We start from the raw sequence: 18,702 nt of genomic DNA on the forward strand, positions 1-18,702 counted from the left end.
TCTGGGTATACTGTGGGTGGCTGGTGGCACGAAACCATAAGCGTGGTAACAGATTCTTTTGTGCTGTTTGATGTTTTTAATTCTTCTTTATATTAAATTCATCTACAGTAATCAGTTCCTCCACATTCGACACTGTGTTGAACAATGCCTGCACGGTCCCCTCGGAGCCCTGCACAGGCTGTCAGTGTAATCCCCTGTGTTGAGCTCATCTGTGCTGTCTTTTCTCTAGTCTTTTGTAATGAGCAAAGCTATTTCCTAACCTCCGACTGTTAAAGCTGCACATACAAAACACAGACATTTAATTTTCCCTCTTTCCACTCTGTAAAGCATTTGTTACATTGAGAAAGCTGCATAAGCAGCTCTGCTTCCTCTGAGCTGCCTGTTCACAGCTCCTCGCCCCGCACATCTCTGCACACTGTGCTTTTTAGTCCTGTTTCAAACCCTCTACGTGGGGTTCCCCGATGGCCGTGCAGGCTTTGAGGCGCAAGAGCAGCATGAGGAGCTAGCGGTGTGAAAACCTGCTCATCGCCATGAATAGCCACAAAGCTGGTGTTAGCAGCGGTAGTTCTGAGAATTGTTTGCAGTCCTTTGAAGCAGTGCAATTATAACTGCCTGGTTTTGCCCAAAATATGTAGGATTAGCATCAAAATTAGCCAGTTCTTGAAGATGTCCCGGTTGCCCAACAGTATAGGCAGATGGGGCTGGAACAAAAGGCCAAGTGACTGACCTAGGCGAGACTTGTGGCCCCAAGATCTCTCTCTGCTGTTGGCTTCTAGGATATGAGCACGGTCAGCAAAGTTTGCAGGTCAGATTGCTTATCAAAAACAAATATGGCATTGTGTTTCAAAGGCTTAAGTTTTGAATGAGGAAGCTCTGTATTGACATGCTGCTTAGGAACCCTGATCAGGCCCAGAGGAATCATCAGGCAGTATTGTTGATAAAGGTTTTATTCTTCCAGGGTGAACATTTCCCCTTGAAATCCTCTTTCTGTTCTTTGCCTCTTTTCCGTTCATCCTCTTTGGGGGCCCAGTGTCTTGTGTGACAGAGCCCTGCCATGCACGAGGGGAAAGAAGCAGCAGTATGCAGCATCTCCTAGGCCAAGGGCAGTGTAGGAGCAGAGCCCTGCAATGACAAAGAGAGGCACCTGGACTCTTGGAGGTGGAAGCTTGTAGTTCATACGCTTCACCAAGAATTGCCTGAAGCTGCTGCTTCTCCATCGACTCACAGATGTGAAGGTGGTCACTTCAGAGTGCCCTAGTGAACAGCCACAGTCACAGGCAGAGCTACTGAACGTGGGGAAAAGTCCTCCAGAAACTGAGTCTGCTGAGTGGATTCTGGTGCCAGCTTCAGACACACGCTGGCCTCTGTCATGCTGTTGTTGTTGAGGGAGCTGCTGTTGCGACATGGCTCTTTGGCAGGACGGATGGCCACTAAGAACTGGCGCTTGAAGGTCTCGCTGAGGGCAATGTAGAGGAAGGGGTTGAGGCAACTGTTGGCATAGCCCAAGCTAATGGCAAAGTTGTAGGCATAAAAGAAGGCCATGGATGGTGTGTCGATGCCGAGGTGAACCAGCTGGAGAATGTAGAAGGGAGCCCAACAGATAAAAAAGGCTGAGCAGATGGCAACTGCCATGCGGGTGACTTTCTTTGTACGAACCTGGAGGCTCCTTTGGGGCAATGGGACCACGGTGGTGGCCATGTGCTGGAGGATCTTAAAATAGACCACACAGATTACAATCAATGGCACAGCAAATGCCAGCATGAACTGGTAGAGGGTAAACCAGTAGATATCAGTCTCTGGGTTGGGAAGCAAGAGAGCACAACGGACGGTTCCATCCTCCAGAGGCATAAGACCTGCATACATCCACACGGGAATGATGGTCAAGAAGGAAAGGAGCCACACCAAGCAGATAACTAGGGCTGCAACACATGGGGTGCGGACATAGGTAGATTTTAGAGGGTAAACAGTCGCCAGGTAGCGGTCCAGTGTCATCACTGTAAGGATGTTGGTGCTGGTGATCTGGCTGTTTGTGTCCAAAGCAGTGATGATGGTGCATAGAGGAGCTCCAAAGTACCATGAGCCATTGCCTAGGAGCTGGTGGATGAGGAAGGGCATGCCCAAGAGGAAGAGGAGGTCCACAATGGAGAGGTTGAAGATGAAAATATCTGGCACGGTCTGTTTGCATCTCAGTTTCTTCTTCTTGACGATAGTGTAGATGACAATGAGGTTCCCCACAATGCCCAGGAAACAGATGATGCTGAAGAGACTAGGCATGATCACATTGGTGTACGGTGCTGGCTTCTCTGCTACTGCCAAAACAAACCAAAGCAGTGAGTGCAACCCAGAGGCAATCTCCTTACACCTCTCTGTGCTTGCCCTGTCCTGCAGCTGGATCCCCCTCAAAGGTGTAGCTTGGAATGATGCTTAAGACCCTCTGTTTGAGACTGGGAGAGGCTTAGCTGGGGATTTGACACTTCTTTCTCTGCTACTCACTACATGCAGCACACCCCCCAAATGTGTCCATGTGTAGACATCTTTCCTGAGCTTTCCTGATGCACTTCTGTTCTGCTCTGAAATTTCCCAGCTCTTTTTTTGGGAACTAACATTAGACTGGTGTGCTTCTGCACTCACCAGTGTCTGATAGAGTCAATAGTAACTTCTCCTCCAGGGTGTGCTGGTTACCCAGCTATTTTTGAGGGGAATGGGTGAGGCAGCTGGTGCTTTGCACATGGGAGAAGTGAAGCCTCTAAGGAGGTGCCAAAATCTGGATCTAGTCAATGCTCAAGCTGTTGTCAGAAAGCTTCGGCTCATCTGCTGGGTGGTTTAGCTGTTGTACAGCACGACACACAGAGTTCATTGGCCGTGCAGGCAGATAACTAACGCTTATCTCTGTTGTGAGATCCAGGACTGTACCCTGGCTGTGCCCCAGCTATGTGGTCAGGGTTAGGCAGGAGCATGCACTCCTTTCCATGTTCCTTCCCTGCCCCTCTCCCTCTTTCTAGTTTCTTTTCTAGAAAGAAATCCAGGTGTGTGGCCAGGCAGGGATTTGGGAGTGTATTTCAGAGTGGCCCTTCAACAGGGAATGTCCTAGTTCTACAAGGAGAAAAACACAGCTTAAAGCTGCTGTCTGAGTTCCGGAGGTAGGTGGGTTTCCAAGGAAAAACTCTTGCCTGTTAACACCTAGCTTATCAGCACTGACATCTGATTGTTGCCCTTGGAGTAGGAGGCCCAAACACAATCAAATTCACATTTGCCTTGTCCCTAACCTGGGTTTAAAACCGTGTTTTGAAGCCACAAGCCCTCAGTGCCAACCAATAGGGATGTCTGCTCTCGGGCACAGAAGGTGGTGTCTGAGGCACTGGTTGTGGTGCACTCTGTTCTGCAAGACTGCCATGTGCAGGGTGTGATGGAGTCTGAAATCACCCTTCTCAGCTAAGGCAAATCTCATTACTCCTCTCCTATGGGATGTGGTGGTGTTTTTTCTAGGGGAAGGCTTTGTGTGAGTTGTATGGCTGTTACAGACATGCAAAACAGTCCCTAAGCCTGGGCTGCATGTGTCTTTCACTGAATTGCAGATGATTCAATGTGGTGGTAATTGGAAATGCTTTCAGTCACTGTACTATTCCATGTCCTTAGCAGCCTGCAGCTGTAGGAGAAGTGGGGAAGTCTCCTCCAACGGAACCTAGGGAAATCTGGAAAAGGAGGTAAAGTGAAATAACAGATGCTCATGAGGTGGTGTCTCTGCCAAAGCAGTGTCTGTTTGCTGAGGTGGTATTTGCTGACTTCGACGTCTAGAATTCTTGAGTACAAACTTCTCCAGGTTTACTTTGATGTGACAGAGGATCTTGACTGAATTGGGAAGGTAGCTGGGGCTGCACGCCTGGCCTGTGGCTGGAAAACTATGTGACATATCACCTCTATGTCATATTTCAGTGCTCCTAGAAGCAGGACGTGAGCAGCCACTGTCTCAGTCCTTCTGGCACTAGAAAGCAGCCAGCTTAGGCATATGCAAGGCCAAGATTAGAATCCAATAGAGCAGTTGCTGCACCATTTTATCAGAAAGCCTCTATACATATAAGGGATAGGAGCCAATGAGGCACAGAACTGGAAGGGGCCTGTAGGTGGAAGCCAGCTTTGGTTGATAAGACAAAAAAGCCTGGTCCAGGTCATTTGTGTGGGTTCAAATGGTCCCTGTTCCTTCTGGCTGCTCATTAATGTAAGGAAATGCCCCATGTTGCATGGCTTTTGGTAGATAACATGCTGCCATCAGCACCCTATTGAGGCCTGACCCTTAGTCTTCAGTATCCAGCCTGTGGATCCCCTGCACATCCAAACAGATCTCACACCTCCTTAATGCTCAAAGGTGGCAGACTAGAAATTGGAGGATGTCCTGCTGTTCTGCACATAGCTATTGAGTTCTGTTCTCCAGTCTCTTAGCCCCAAACTTTTAATAAATGTAGTGGAAATGGATTTTATGAGTGAAATGTAAAGGCCACTTGGTTAGCTGGAAATTGAGACAAAAATGTCCTTTTCCTGCAGTATAATCAATACAGTGCTCATGGTGATCCTGTAACACTTGGAATGAGCTAAGCTGGCCTTAAAGCAGAATGTGTGCAAGCCTGAAGGCTTTGGGTGAGAGGTAGTCTGTATACAGCACTGTAGCATCTTCCCTGCTGCTGGTATTTGTACAAGGAGGACTCTCAAGTGTTACTAGCTGGAAGCTAGTGTGAAGTAATCGTTCATGTGTGTATTACAAGCAGGAGTCAGAAGTGTATGTCTGTCAAATACTCAAAAGTTATTTCTAAAGTCTCTTTCATCTTGAGATCATTGAATCTGAATTTTCAGCGCTGCTTCTGTGTACACCCAAGTGGCTGTACTTTTACTGAAACAGCTACTTCAGGCATTGACTTGTCCTTGTTTGTAGATCTGTGGCTGCCCTGTTACTCTTTAAAGTCCCAGAGGAGACTGCACTGTGTGAGCTGAATGAGGACGGACCTATTTTTTTTTCCTCTAAGGTGATTGTTGCCCTCAGCCATGCCCAAACACATAAGAAACTACATCTTTACTGCATTTCAGAAGGAAGCACCTAAAGCACGCTTTCAGTTTATAAAGGACATGCTGGTGCAGAGGGAGTCAAAACACCTTCTGTTGAAGAGTGTCACCAACCTGCACCATCAAGAACTATTGATTTGTGAATAGTGGTGGTATGGAAAACACAGAATGATGAGGATCTTTGCCTCCCTCTCCAGAGATGTCTCATATTGTCTGTGTCTCATTCCCCTCCCTGTCTAGCGAAGCTGGTCCATCTCTTCTTTACAGCTATGACAGACAGGCTGCTGGTGGTGTTACAGCCTCACAGCCAAAGCGTAGAATCGCTTCAAGCCATGGGGGCCAGCAGCGGTGGTCGGGCTCCAGGGGGTGTCCCGGGAGCTGTCCGCCCGCGGGTGCTGAAGGTGGCTCGCCCCTGCCGGCGGTCCGGGGTGGGGGGTGCTGGGGGTGTCCCTGCATCTCCCACTTCATGGGGTACGAACAGCACCGGGCTCAGCACCGCAGAGCAGCACAAGACCCATGAGCAAGCGGATTTGCCCCCAGCAAGCTCTCCGCGCCCTCCCCCAGGTTGGTGCGCCGCCGCCCCGCGCAGCCCCTGCTCACCTGAGCCGTTCCGAGCCTCCGGCGCCGAGAAGTTGCGGGAGGAGTTGGTGGGGGCCATGGCAGTGAGTCCCGGTGGCAGGGATGGAGGAAGTTGGGCAAGTTCCCTCGGTGGATCCGCGGCGGCGATGGGGTGGGAGCCTCCTCTTTCCCCGACGAGGTGGGCAGAGAGCGGGAGGCAGGAGCCCTCCTGCAGCCGGCGAGCGAAGGCTGCGACTCGGCTGCGCTGCGCTCCGCTCGCCCACTCCCGCCCCGCCGAGCCCGGAGTAGGTACTGACATCAAAGAGCAGCTGACTCCACGTATTCCGAGAGCATCCCTCCGCCGTCGTCGGTTGGGAGGGATGCCGGAGCTGAGTGGGGCCGGGGGGAGCTGCCCTCCTCCAGCGGGAGGGGGCTGACTCCCGGCCAGGGGCTGGGCAGTGCCCCTTCACATCGCTTCCCCAAGTGGCTCCCGAAGGGAGGGGTGGGATCTGTGCCCTCCCAATTACAGCCAGCCTGGCCTCGCTATCGACAGTAGGAGAGGTGTATCAGACTTCAGCTCTGATCTGCCTTCTTCAGTGTGTGTTCTGCTGTCTTGCAGAGACATATGCACTTTTCATCCCTGAGTCACTGGCACATCTTTAATAGCGGGGCCGAGGGATGTCAAGGCACCAAATTACCCACTGAAAACTCTGTTACTTTGACCCTCTGACCCCTCTAACTCTAATTCCAATCTGAGACACTTCACTTGTAATTAATTCTCTGCTGTTTTCTGCTGTTCCGTTTCTTGCCACAGCTCATTTACTTCCTAGCTCCAGAAATGAGCACTACTGCTAGCTCAGATTTTATTTGTGTTCTATTTTTTTCCTTAATAATACCAGGCGAGAAGCCCTTTGCTTTTTGAGAAGCTGCTTTGCCCTTTATTTGCCTTCCCAGAACAGTAGCCTGCTGTTTTCTGGGGCTTCGAGCTGATGATTTTGTTGTGCTTCCTGCCCACTCTTTATATATGAGTTGAGTTCCTCCATTATGGTTTGATAAATTATATGTTACTAGGGCAAAATGACTATTATATGTCTCTGTGTATTTCCCGCACCAAAAGAGCGTGGTATGTCAGGAGTCTGCAAGAAATCCAGCAGCAACGGGCAGCTTTTCCTCTGTAGTAAAGTGCAGTGTTAGGGGTTTGGGTTTGCTGTATAAAATCTATCTCTGTCTGTCTGGAAATCTCGCTTCTGTCTCTTTCTCTGTAGTTGCAAAGGGTGGCATCAACTGTAGGAGTCAGTTTTTGGAGCTTTACAAGTCTGTATCATTTGGGACTAGAAGTAATATGTTAAAAAAGAGGCCCAGCACACACAGCAGCAGCAATGCCAGGATGGGCATCTGTAAGCCCAATTTGGCAGCCGCATTTTCAGTATGGGCCTTTTACTATGGAAGCCAAAGGAGTTCATCATTATTAGGTTGTCCTCTAGTGGACCAGCAGCAGACAAATCCAGAGCATGCTTTACCCAGGCATTATAGCTCTTGGGAACTGGAGACAGGCTGGGACCAATTTGTCTGCTCTGCTGTGAGATTTTTGCTGGGTCTCTGGAGTTGCCTCAGTCAGTGATTTGCCCAAGAGGTTTTACCCATGGTATATAAGCCAGTTTTGAACCTGTGTAGCTTGCAAAAAAGTGCTGTTTCTCAGACACTTAATATTTTCTTAAAAGAACTTTTTTTCCCTCTCATCTTGGGCAAATGTTAATGTTCATCTGTGGGGTTACAACTGCGAAGCAAGCTATGGTTTGTGCACTGGGATGTTGGGAGCTAAGGCAGGAGGGCCGTTGTCCTCTCTAGTGAATGCCTTTGTGTAATTTTGCTTAACTCAGTCTTGAAGTACAGAGTATGAGTGTTTGCATGTGAAACTGGTGTGCAGTTGCTGTTCCACTTTGCCTGTGTAGACAAGCTCCTACTCAATTTCCGTGGAGAGGAATGAGCTATCTTACAGCTTTCAAAGAAAGAACCTGACATTTGAATGCAGCAGTTTCCAAAGCACAGCATGATTTTTAATTTGTGATCTCAAATATTGCTGTTCACTTAGAAACAGCCTCGCATTTGAGGAAGCTGTAATTTCTCTTCCCAGCTGTAGGGGCATAACAAACCACAGCCAGTCCATCCCTGGTGCACATGTCACAGCTGTAATGACAAATCTGTGCTCAGCACTTCAAGATTTGCTTCACTAGCAAGGCTGAGTGACTTTTATTACTGAGCTTTTATATTCAGCTTTGACAAGGTTTGGTTCTCCCTTTTTGCTATGTCAATAATCTATAGAAGTTCTTGTCCCAACAATGGCTGGGCCCTGTAAAACCAGCCCCATCAAGTTGAAGGGATAGAACGGAGAGGAACGTTAACTGCAGCAACTGGTGGTGCACAGCCTGCTCATGCGTAGGACTCATTGCCAGAAGGAGCAGGCACAGTAATGGGCTCATTATCTGGCTGGACACTTGAAGACAGCAGCTCTCTGAAGGACTAGCTCTGTGAGTGCTCGTCTACTGGAAACTGCAGCAGGGATGAGCTCTTAAGGACCTCAGGATACAGCCAAGGGGTTGTACTAACCACTCCATGTAATTGCAAGGAAGATTTAGGCACTAACCGCTTGAAAATGCATCTTAAAAGAGAGATATAGTAATTAACATTTAAGCATGGAACTGCCATCTTGACAGCCTAATGATGTTAGATAAAGGTGTGGAAATGGAGCTCAGCCCTTCAACATAAAAGAGGAAAAAAAATTACTTCTTTTTACAGACTTGGCATCACCACTACACTTAGACCATCCTGTCTGCAACATCACTGTTATGAAGAAAGATAGTAATCTTCCAAAGCTGCTGCTAGGCAAATTCTGCGACTCAGGAATGAATCTGGCTGGTCTAACAGTGGTTTAACCCTGAAAGGCTCCTGCATTTCAGTAATGAGTTATATTTCCTGCATCTGTCCCAGCTGGAGATCCTGTCTTACGCAACATGAGTAGAACCACAGCATCCCATGGGGCAGGAGGCAGCGCCGGCTTCTGTTACCGCGCTACTGAAACCATTTCCCCAGCTTGTTTCTCCAAATAATTTCTCATTAAATGGAGACTTTCCCACTTACTAAGTATTTATTTAGCACCTAGCTACTACTCTGATTTGCGCTCTGGAGAGAGGTGCCTTCACAAAGAGCCAAGTTGCAAATCCTCCCCTCTAACTCGCTGGTTTCCTTACTTGCAACTCCAGACTTACAGAATGGGCGTCACATTTTTATTGCTCAGCTCTTTGTCTTTGTTTGTATTGATCAAATAGCTAATGGGTGAAGTTTTTCCCTTGCAATGGCCTCGGGGTAGAGATGATTTCATTCAGGATGTGTTAGATGTGGTGCATCAACCTTCCATTCTGGCTGAGGACTTGAATATTGTTGTCTCTGTCCGATAGCTGCACATCAGTCTCACACCTTTTCAGGCAAGACTGGTAAAGTAGTTTTCAACTACTGATGCTTTTTACCTCACTTGATTCTGAAAAGTGAGTCTTTGCTATCACTTCTCATTTACAGGGAAGGAAAATGTGGAAAGTCAAATTATTTCCCTAAAGCCAGATCCTAAGCTTGAGGTCAAAAATTGACAGTAATTCTCTCTACAACAGTGCTGGCTTAGGCAGCACCTTATCCATCTTCCTGCAATGATTATCCCAACACAACTTCTTGTATCTGCACAGATGGATGTATGCTGAATGTAATCATTTGATTTAAAAAAATCCCCCAACACAGCAAATCCAAAGGTCTGAAGGAATAGCTTCCTCAAGGCAACTTGGTGACTTGGGCATTGCTGCCATCGATCTAGATGTGTGTGGCTGATTGGAAAGAAGTTGCTGTCATGTCTCAATGCCTGATTAAATTCACATCAGTGCTACTGTGTGATCTGGTATTGTCCTGAGCTGGTATTAATGAACATGGAGCTGTGGCCTGAGACAGAGCCATGAGTAAACCCCTGTTTCCCATCTCCCAGCTTTCTTGTATACGTGTGTGTGTGTCTAATGACCACAGCAGGATGAATTCCCTTTCTCCACAGCTCCGTAGTCACACATGGCTTTACAGGGATCCCTAGCTACACAATCACCTAAACCCTCCTATCTGTGCTGGATTTCTAATTAAGTAGCAGAAAGTGGGCATTTATCTGAAACCAGATGACCACCTCCTCTCTCCCCACAGGAGTCCTGCCCTTGAAATGGCAGGTCTGAGCTGCCTGGTCACTGCTGGCTCTTTCCAGTCCCACGCTGCTAATTTGAGGTTTCAGCCTTCAGCCTCTGCCCATTCTGGTTGCTCGTTGCCAGCTAAAGGCCAGGGCAGCAGCTTTCTGTGGTTCTGTTTTCATTGCTAAAGGTTAGAGGAGCCCAGAGACAAAAGCACAGCCAAAAATAACAAGAAGGGGCCAAGCAGGGCTTGCCCTGTGACAGGGAAGCCAGGAGGCTGGCGGGCTCCATGATGTGCCGAGGTCAGGGACACGGATGCACGCTCCATGACACAGGCAGATCCTGTCATCAGAGATAAGAAGCTGCTGGCAGCTCTTGGACCAAGAGCCAGGAGCCCCAGGGAGGCAAATCCTGCCACAGGGTGGATGGTGTTAATCAATGTGCTTCCCTTTTACAAGAACAGGCACCAGCATCAGGAGGAGGCAACTGTAACCTGAATTCCTCCTGACTATGAATAAGGAGGAAAAGTTTTGGCTCAGATGAGTAGCTCACAGATAACTTTGCATGGCGCTCAAGAGGAGGCAGAACAGGATTAATGCAAAGGGATTGATGACCAAGAAGAGATGTCTGCCCAACCCAAAATGAGTGCTCTGCCACCCTTTTCAATAGGAATGATGATGATGAACTTGGAAATGAAAATTAGAGATTTGAGATGAAGCAAAACTAAAAATCCTGAGAGGTTCATCAAGGAGACAAGATAAACTCCCGTCAGTGCCTGGAAAGAGCTGTCACATGAAATTGCAAATCCAAGAGCAAGGATTTATGACAGAGCTAATAATAAAAGGAAAAGAGTTGGTGTTTTATAACCAAAGACTGCAATCCTGCTGCCTCATTCTGAGGAGGTGCTAGAGGGAGGAAAGCAGTAGTAGCTGATTTTTGAGCTGCAGTACACTGAATGTACCTTAAGTCCAGTAAAGCATTTGGTACAGCATCTCCCAGGAAATCCTTAGGTTGCAGAAGACTCAGAGAAGCACAGAACTTGTACAATGAATAAGGAATTAAATCACCAGTGAGCCTGAAGTCTTGTGTTGAGAGAGGGGCCGTTAGCAGTGGTAGCACAGGATGGCAAACCCTCTTGATGTGGACCTGCAGAGCCCCTAGGAAAAGCTCTTCCCACTTCAGCAATTGGCTCGCTGGAGCAGGCAGATGTTTGTTCTCTCTCTGCTTCCCCCCTGGCACATCAGCCATATGTGCCCTTGCTGCTGCTGGGCACGGAGGCTTCTGCCGGGGTTGGAGGCAGTGGCTGAGGGCACTGGAAGAGGTGGGAACCTTTTAAAATTATAATGGAAAAGTAAAACAATGCTCATTTATGGAAGCAGTAATTGGTAAACCAGTTAAGCCTCTTGGGGTGGTAAATGCTGAGAGCAGAGGCAGATGTTTCAGCAACAACAATTGGCATTTGCTATCAGCTGGGAATTCATTAGTTGGAAAGATGGGAGAGGAGCAAGATGTGGGTTCAGTTTGAGCTCTCTGTTTAACATGGCTCAAAAAAGGGCAAACGCCATTCTCAGATGGACCAGTTTCCCTGCGAGGAGTTAGTGTTATTGTATGAGGCTTCCCTGGAAACCTGCATGGATCTTTGGCCTTTTGTGTCCAGGCCTACATAGGAAGATGAGCTGCAGAAAGACTAAGTGGGTTGGGGCACAGGGAGGTGACTGGGGTGCTGCTGTGGATGGGCAGACCCAGGACCACATCCAGGTTTGCAGGTCAAGCTCACAGAACAAGATGCTTTCTGAGATGATGCTCTCTCTCACACCCAGTGCAGGTTTCAGAAGAAGGGTTAAACAAACCAGAAGTTGGCTGTTTTACTGGTGCCTTAAAATATTGGAGAGAGTTCATCTGGATAAAAATCAGCCCCAAATGTTATTTTTGATTGACTCGGTTCCTGGAGGGGTTTGTGGCAGTAGAGGATGCAGACACATCAGTGCAATGCTTTCTAAATGTCCCAGTTTGCCACCGGGCCTCTTTCTCTCCTCTCCCCCTGATTTCTCCTGTTGTGTGAGAAGGGCTGTTGGTCTAGAAGGCAATGGAGATATTTATACTGGCTTATTCCTCTGTGTAAAGGTCCCTTCCCACATCTTGGGCCACTGTAGCCCTGCGGTTCAGTGCACTCGGATCCTATTCCTCCCGGCGCCAAGCACGGCAGCCTTGCTCATGCCTGGTTTTTTCCCCTCTGTGCCTTATTTTCCAGACTGGGATGACAGTCAGTGCCTTTGTAAAGCAAACTGAAATGCACTGTGCTAAGAGCTCGTGTTTATGAATCTGCTGAGGTTGCAGCCGGGATTGTCAGTCCTATCTCCAGGTCCAGGTTTCTTTCCTGTCAGAAAAACATAGTTAATTAAAGCCTTTTCCGGAAAGGAATTTCTTAGGCACACTAGAGGGATAACAAAGCAAAAGCCGTGTCCTTAATCCTGCCCTTTCATCTCCTGGAAATTCCTCCCTCTCCTGTCTCTTTCTCTGTGTCCTGATTGTTAAAAGAAATGAGAAATAATTTCCACTTGGAAATAACCCAAGACAACAAAACTCCAGCCCAGCTGATCACGGCAGAAGCCAAGGAGACGGGAGCTGAAAGGAGGGAGCTGTTAATGAAGCATCAGCGGTGAGCCAGGGGCTGGAGCTGGAGCCCGTCCAGATGGCACTGCTAATTCCCTGCATCCTCTTTACACGTGTGTCCTCTCAGGGAAGAGCCGGGATGAGCGGCTGCCCTCCGCAGCGCTGATCAGCCGCAGCCTTACCCGTGGCCCCAGGATGGGATTTGCCGAGGTTACTCCAGGCCTCCAAATTGGCTTATTCGAGTTCTCTCCATGGATGGGGAGTAACATCTTCGCCACTGACTGTTGAGGGTAGATGGAGCCCTACACTTTGGTTTAGGCATTGAATTCCTGAAGGGATGCATCAGTACTGCAGTTGCCACTCTTCCTCTGGTCATCCCTGACAGCACAACGGGGAAGGACTAGGAGGAAGGAGCACAAAGAGAGGGAGCGATGGGAATGGGGAGCAGGGGTGTGTTGGCATGGCGCTGATGGCAGGGCTGTGGCTGGTTTGGCAACAGCCCGAGCATCCAGAGCTTCCCTTCATCCCCAGTCACCCGGATATCCGTGTTTCCTGGCGTGACAGATAAGGCGGCCTCGCCATTAATCAGGAGGCCTGGAGAATGGGATCAACGCGAGGCAGGCGTGCTGCACAGTTAATCTCCTTTACTCCCCGATGATGGATGGAGCTTGCTGCAGACATTAATCAAGTCTGTGTGCATGCACTGGGCAAAATGGATTAGACACTGTGCTGCTGGCAGAGGCATGTCCCGAGTCCCTGGGCAATCCTGGAGGATACCCGACGTGGTGGCAGTGCCAGCCAGGGCTGCAGTGCAATGGTGTGGTGTGGGTGACACAGGGATTATGGCTGCCAGATCCTAGGGAGAGCTTAGGTGTGTCCCTGCTTCTGCTCCGCAGGCACTAGCTGTGCCTCTGCCTGAGGACAGGGCTTGGTCCTGGCCATGGCTGGACCATGCTTGCCCGTGGAGCTGCTCCTTCAAACAACCTGCAGAAGGTGCTGAGGTGATTCCAGGTACATCTGAACATCTCCAATTCTGCAGCTCCCAAATCTGCCTGTTACCCAGAATTGCCTGTGAGCCAAGTTCAGGCAGGAATGGAGCCGGAGCATCAGGCAGCAGAAACCCCCTGCAAGGCCTCCATTGCCCCCTGCTCTTGGTCTGCTTTGGACTGGAGTTGGGGACACCAGCCAGCAAAAACAACCCCAGGTCCTTGTGCTCCAAAGGGAGAAGCTCAGGCCTAAGGAAGCAGAGGGAAATGCCTGATTCATGGACTGTGTCTCAGCACAAGCATCACATCGCAGGGAGCAGTGTATGGATTTCCATCTTATCCATCCCACAGCAGCTGCTTCTCCCTTAGAAATGAGCGGCTCAGGGTATTCCCGGCGGGAAGCCCTGAGCCCCGATCTCTATTGAAGCGATGCCGGTGGTCCGCATGCTCCTGCCATGCGGCAGCTGGGGGCTGCAATATTCCCTGACAGCCAGCAAGTTGTGGTTTCCTGATGATTAATGACACCTCAGCCCATGGGAGCCATTCAGCCTCCGTGCTGCTGGGTCACAATGGAGACAGGGTGAAAACTGGTCCTTTTCCAGAGAATAAAGCCCAATGCTGAGGTTGCAGTGCTGGGGATGCAGGTCGGTCTATTCCTCCCAGGTTGGTGCTGGAAGGAGACCTAGTTTCTGCACGTACATGTGCCTGACCTTCATTTCCAGGACGGGTGCAAGTGGATGGGCAGAACCCAAGAGGTTTGTTAACAGACATTTTCCTTTTTCCTCTCTCTGCCTTAAGTGCAAAGCCCAACTGACATCAAAGCAACAGAAAGTCTAATCCTGTTTTGAATCAGTGCAAGCACACGCAGGGAATGTTAAACAGGGAATCCGGCAGCAAAAAAAAGGGAGGATTATCTTTAATTTCCTGAGTGAGGGACTAAGCAAGGGAGACAGAGAGCAAAGAAAGGCAAAGGACCAGAAAGAAGTGACTGTCAGCACAGGGAGGCTCATGGAGGAGGAGGAGGAAAGAGGCACACGGGGAGGATAGTGCAAGCAGCAGCACACGTGTGCCTGGAGAGGTGAGTCCATCGGGAGCTGAGCGCTGGCACGTGGGATGGCTGCTCCTGCTGGGAGCCCCATGCTGGTACCTGCCTGGGTTCCCACGTGGATGCAGGGGAAGGGATCGTGTGTAGAGTTTGCTGTGCCAGGGCAGAGGCTGGTGCAGGCTCTAATCTCAGCTCGCACGTGTTCAACCTGCAGCTGTGGAGTTGCTTTGTGAGGAGCTTGGAGCAGAATGGTGTAACCAAGGGCTGGTCACCTGAGGTTGCATGTGTGGGGGGATTTCTTTGCTGTAAAAGACTGTAGCTAAGCAGAGCTCCCCAAATCACCTCCCAGGCCCTGTTACCTGCTGGAGAGCTGACTCTAGGTGCAGTTTATGTTGCTGTCTGACACCAGCAGGTACCACCAGCTCTGCTAAGGGCAGCCGCTGCTGCTTTTCATACTGTGGCTGATGTGCAGCTTCATGGGGCATGTGTACATGGAGCTGTGTCCAGGTTCTGGCTTGGGGCTGGGATGTGTCTTGGCGTTGAAGCCTTCCTGATGGTGGTGGCCACTGGCTGTGCTGCACGTCGTGTGGAGACAGGAGGTGTCTGAGGCCAAACCGGCCCAAAGGCTTCTCTGTCAGAGCCTGGTCCCTGGGAGCACAGCATCCCTCCTCCTCCCTGTGGGCAGTGCATCTCCCTTCTGATCAACCCTCCTTATTTTTCTCCTTGGACTTCTTCCAGTAACAGCTATTGTCAGGAGGATTCATAAAAGGCAGCAGAGTAAATGCATACACAAGCACCTCATGCATCTGGATCCCCAACCTTCTCTCTAGCTTTGCCCTTGACATTGTGGCCAGTAAGGTGGAGAGCTGAGCCAGGTGGGAAATGCCTATCCAGGGCATAACATGGAAGGAGATGCATGCCAATGCAGGAAAGGGTCCTCGGGGATGGAACATGAATGCTGAGTGCCAGGAATGAGACTGAGACTTGCTGGGCTGCTTACGGACAGGCCCAAAGCCCAGCAGTGGGGCACCCATTGCCTCTTGGTGCTCAGTGACTGAGGGAATGAATGTCAGGAGCTGCAGGAAGGGCTCCTGGGGGTAGTTTTAAATCTGAGCAATAACCTGCTTTCTACAGTGGCCTGATTCAGCGCAGGAGTTTCATCCTCACCCTGCACCTTCCTTCCTGCAGGATAGATGCTGTGGTACCAATGCGGGTGCTGCAGCCTTGCTGTGGTGGTGTTGCGGGTGTTCAGGTCCCAGCCTTCAGCCCTGCTCTGACCCTGAATGAAGAGTGTCTGGGCAGAAGTGTCTGCACATCCACCTAGGGAAAGCAGCCCTGTGTGCCTATGGAATCCTGCTCTGCCTGCAGGGCTGCCATCCCTCCAAGGTCAGCCTGAGCCTCCCCCTGCCTGGGTGCCACAGGGAGCCTTGGGGTTCTTCCAGCAGCAGCAAGTCTCCAGGTTGAGCTGGGATTATTCCTTGCAGTTTTAAACAGCAGTGAAAGGAGGAGCCTGAGCCACAGCTGAGATGGGACAAGTGTATCTCCATCCAGCTGGTTCATAGCATACTTTAAATGTTTCGGATGTCTGGTACGGGCCTTTGCAGACCCCTTGTCCACTTGGTGGGAATGCAATGGTCATGACTTGCTAAGTTTGGCTTTTACAAGTGAGACTCAGAAGCAGGAGTCTTGTGCTCTCAGATCTTGGAGCCAGTGCTGGCAGCGGAGCTGCTGTGGGTGCTGCTGTGTGCATTGCTCCTACCAGTGGGGCTGGTCCCTTCCTGGCAGCAAATCATAGAATCATACAATCAAAGAATCATGGAATGGTTTGTGTTGGAAGGGACCTTAAAGCTCATCCAGTTCCAACCCCCTGCCACAGGCAGGGACACCTTCCACTAAAGCAGGTTGCTCCAAGCCCCTGTGTCCAACCTGGCCTTGAACACTGCCAGGGATGGGGCACTTCCCCGGGTAACCTTGCTCCAGTGTCCCACTACCCTCACAGAGAAGAATGCATCCCTTTGAGTTTTCTACCCCATCCACAAAATAATCTCAGAGCAGAGAGGAGGGGTTTGCACAGCTGTGTAGTGAGCCAGGGCGAGGTGCAGACATCAATCAGCCATCCAACATGGGCTGGGGAGAGCTGGCAGTGATTTTTTTGAGTCAAAACCACATCACCTGTAGGAACAACTAACCTGCTCCTCCCCCTCAGCCCCTAAGCCAAAAAAGCTGCTTTGAAACGTTGCACTGAATTAAAGGCACAAAACCCAAATTAAATTCCCAAAACTTTGCAAGGAGACGATCATTTGGGGCCTCTAGATGGCAACATCGACCTGAAGAGATGGAAGCAGGAGCAGGGGCCCTGCCGGGCCGAAGTGGGGAACAGGAATTGGTGCTGCTGCCTTGGGCACCTTCCTGCAGAGGCTGAGGACAGGACTGGCCACCCAAGGGTGCCAGCACCCCGAAGACCTCCTAGACTGCGAACACCTCACCCCAGTACAGGGGCAGCAGAATGTTAAAGGGGTTTCTCTGCAGTGGAAACTCAATCGATGCTTTCAGCACCTGCTCTGTGGGCACAGGGGAATAAGTGTCACAGTGGGTCTGCTGGCTCAGCAAGGTGGATGTGGCTGGAGCCACTTGTGCGTCTTTGTGCTGGGGTCACTCATCAGCTTTCCATCCAGGAGTCAATGGAAACCTGTGAGGTGTGTGATAGGAAATGGGGGTTCATCCCTGCTCTGCTGCCTGCCTGGGGATAGGGCTGTAAAGGGAAGGCATTGGGCTTTGGTGTGGAGTCAGGAGCGCTGATTTGTGGTTTAATGTTCAAAGGCTGCACTAGAAACTGTGGATTTCTAGTAAATTGGGGTAAACCCTCCAGTGGCACCCTCAATTCAAAAGGCTTGTGGTGATACCAGAGTTTAAAGCTTAAATTAGCCAAATTTAGTGTAACCTTTGGCAGAGAAGCAGCATAACCTTTGGGTGGGAGTTTCGATGCAGGACCCGCTTGCTGCAGTGTAACAGCATACAGCCGGAGGTCACTGGGGAGGAAAAGTTCTGCCCGTGCTTGAAACAGGACACACACAGAAAGCAGGGCCCAGGCTCCTGTTTTGCAAAGTGGGTTTAGTCTGTGCTCAGGGAGCTGCAGAGCTTAATGCTTAATTAAGATCCTTAAAAGGACAAAAGGTGCTACATAAATTCAGGGAATTATTATAAATGTCACTGCGCTTTACAAGCTCTGGCAAAACTCACAGGAAGAATAACAAGATCTTTCACTTCACAGCCCTTCCTAGCAGGGCTACTTAGAGCTTCATGCTTCAACATCGCAGCTGTAAAATGTTGACATTTATAATTAGATGTGCATAATAATCTCTTTATTCCCCGAACTGAAAAGACAGGGTGTGTCTTGAAACGTCAGTTCCTCCTCCTTGCTGAGAATCCTCCTTATTGGGGTTGCTCATGAAACCATCATTTGGGGTAATGTCTCGGGGCCTGGTTCAAAGAGGTAGGGGATCTTTGCATCTCCCCCAGGGAGCTGTGGGCTGGGCACTTAGCGAATAAAATCAAAGCCTCCGTGTGTTTTTAATCTGATTAGTTGATGATAATCCAGTGGTATCATACAGCAAAAGCTGTCCAGCTTTATTAGGCAATCTCTTGTTTTAAGAGAACTGCTCAGGGGAGCGCTCAGCTCTGGTGTTTCTGTTGTGGACTGGCAGAAAAGGGTGGGTTTAGGTGGTTTTAGTGCTTTGTGAGAGGAGGATCAATTTGGGTTTGGGCAGCTGGGGATCGGTGGATGTTGGTCCCGTGGGTGCCATCAGCAGCTTTAGGCAGCCTCTCTACCAGTGTGGTTGGTGGTGGAGGGGGCAAAGTGCTGACTGGGTTGAACTGGGGCTGAATGTGGGGAATCGCCACCCCCAGGGCCGGTACTGTAGCACGGGATCGGTCCCGGGCCGAGGATGGGGTTTCACCCACCGGAGCCGGTCCCGGAGCACCGGCTCGGTCCCGCCCCCCGGAGCCGGTCCCGGGCCGCGTTGTGCCTCCAGCCGGGCCCACTGAGAGCGAGCCTCTTACCCGGGACCCCGGGGCACCCCCGCGGCGGGTCGGGAGCGGTGCCGGTGCGGCGGGCGGCCGCGGCCCCGGCCCTGCCCCACTCTGCCGGCGCATCACGGTGAGTGACAGCCGCCCCGGCCCTGCCCAGCCCGCACAACCCGCCGGGCTTTTCCAATCAGGCCGGGCCGGGGAGGGATTTCCT

The 18,702-nt window shown here is 50.3% G+C and overlaps 1 protein-coding gene across 1 annotated transcript; it reads right to left on the minus strand.

Moving 5' to 3' along the window:
* Nucleotides 1–1,241: 1,241 nt before the first annotated feature.
* Nucleotides 1,242–5,787, minus strand: LOC115616684 (melanin-concentrating hormone receptor 1-like). Its single transcript, XM_030506236.1, has 2 exons — nt 5,653–5,787; nt 1,242–2,309 (listed from the first exon to the last, which is right to left on the minus strand). Exons 1-2 carry the CDS (start codon nt 5,708–5,710, stop codon nt 1,255–1,257), a joined length of 1,113 nt encoding a protein of 370 aa, XP_030362096.1. The 5' UTR covers nt 5,711–5,787; the 3' UTR covers nt 1,242–1,254.
* Nucleotides 5,788–18,702: the final 12,915 nt, after the last annotated feature.

Source organism: Strigops habroptila, chromosome 14 (assembly GCF_004027225.2).
Source record: "Strigops habroptila isolate Jane chromosome 14, bStrHab1.2.pri, whole genome shotgun sequence".
Classification (NCBI taxonomy): domain Eukaryota; kingdom Metazoa; phylum Chordata; class Aves; order Psittaciformes; family Psittacidae; genus Strigops; species Strigops habroptila.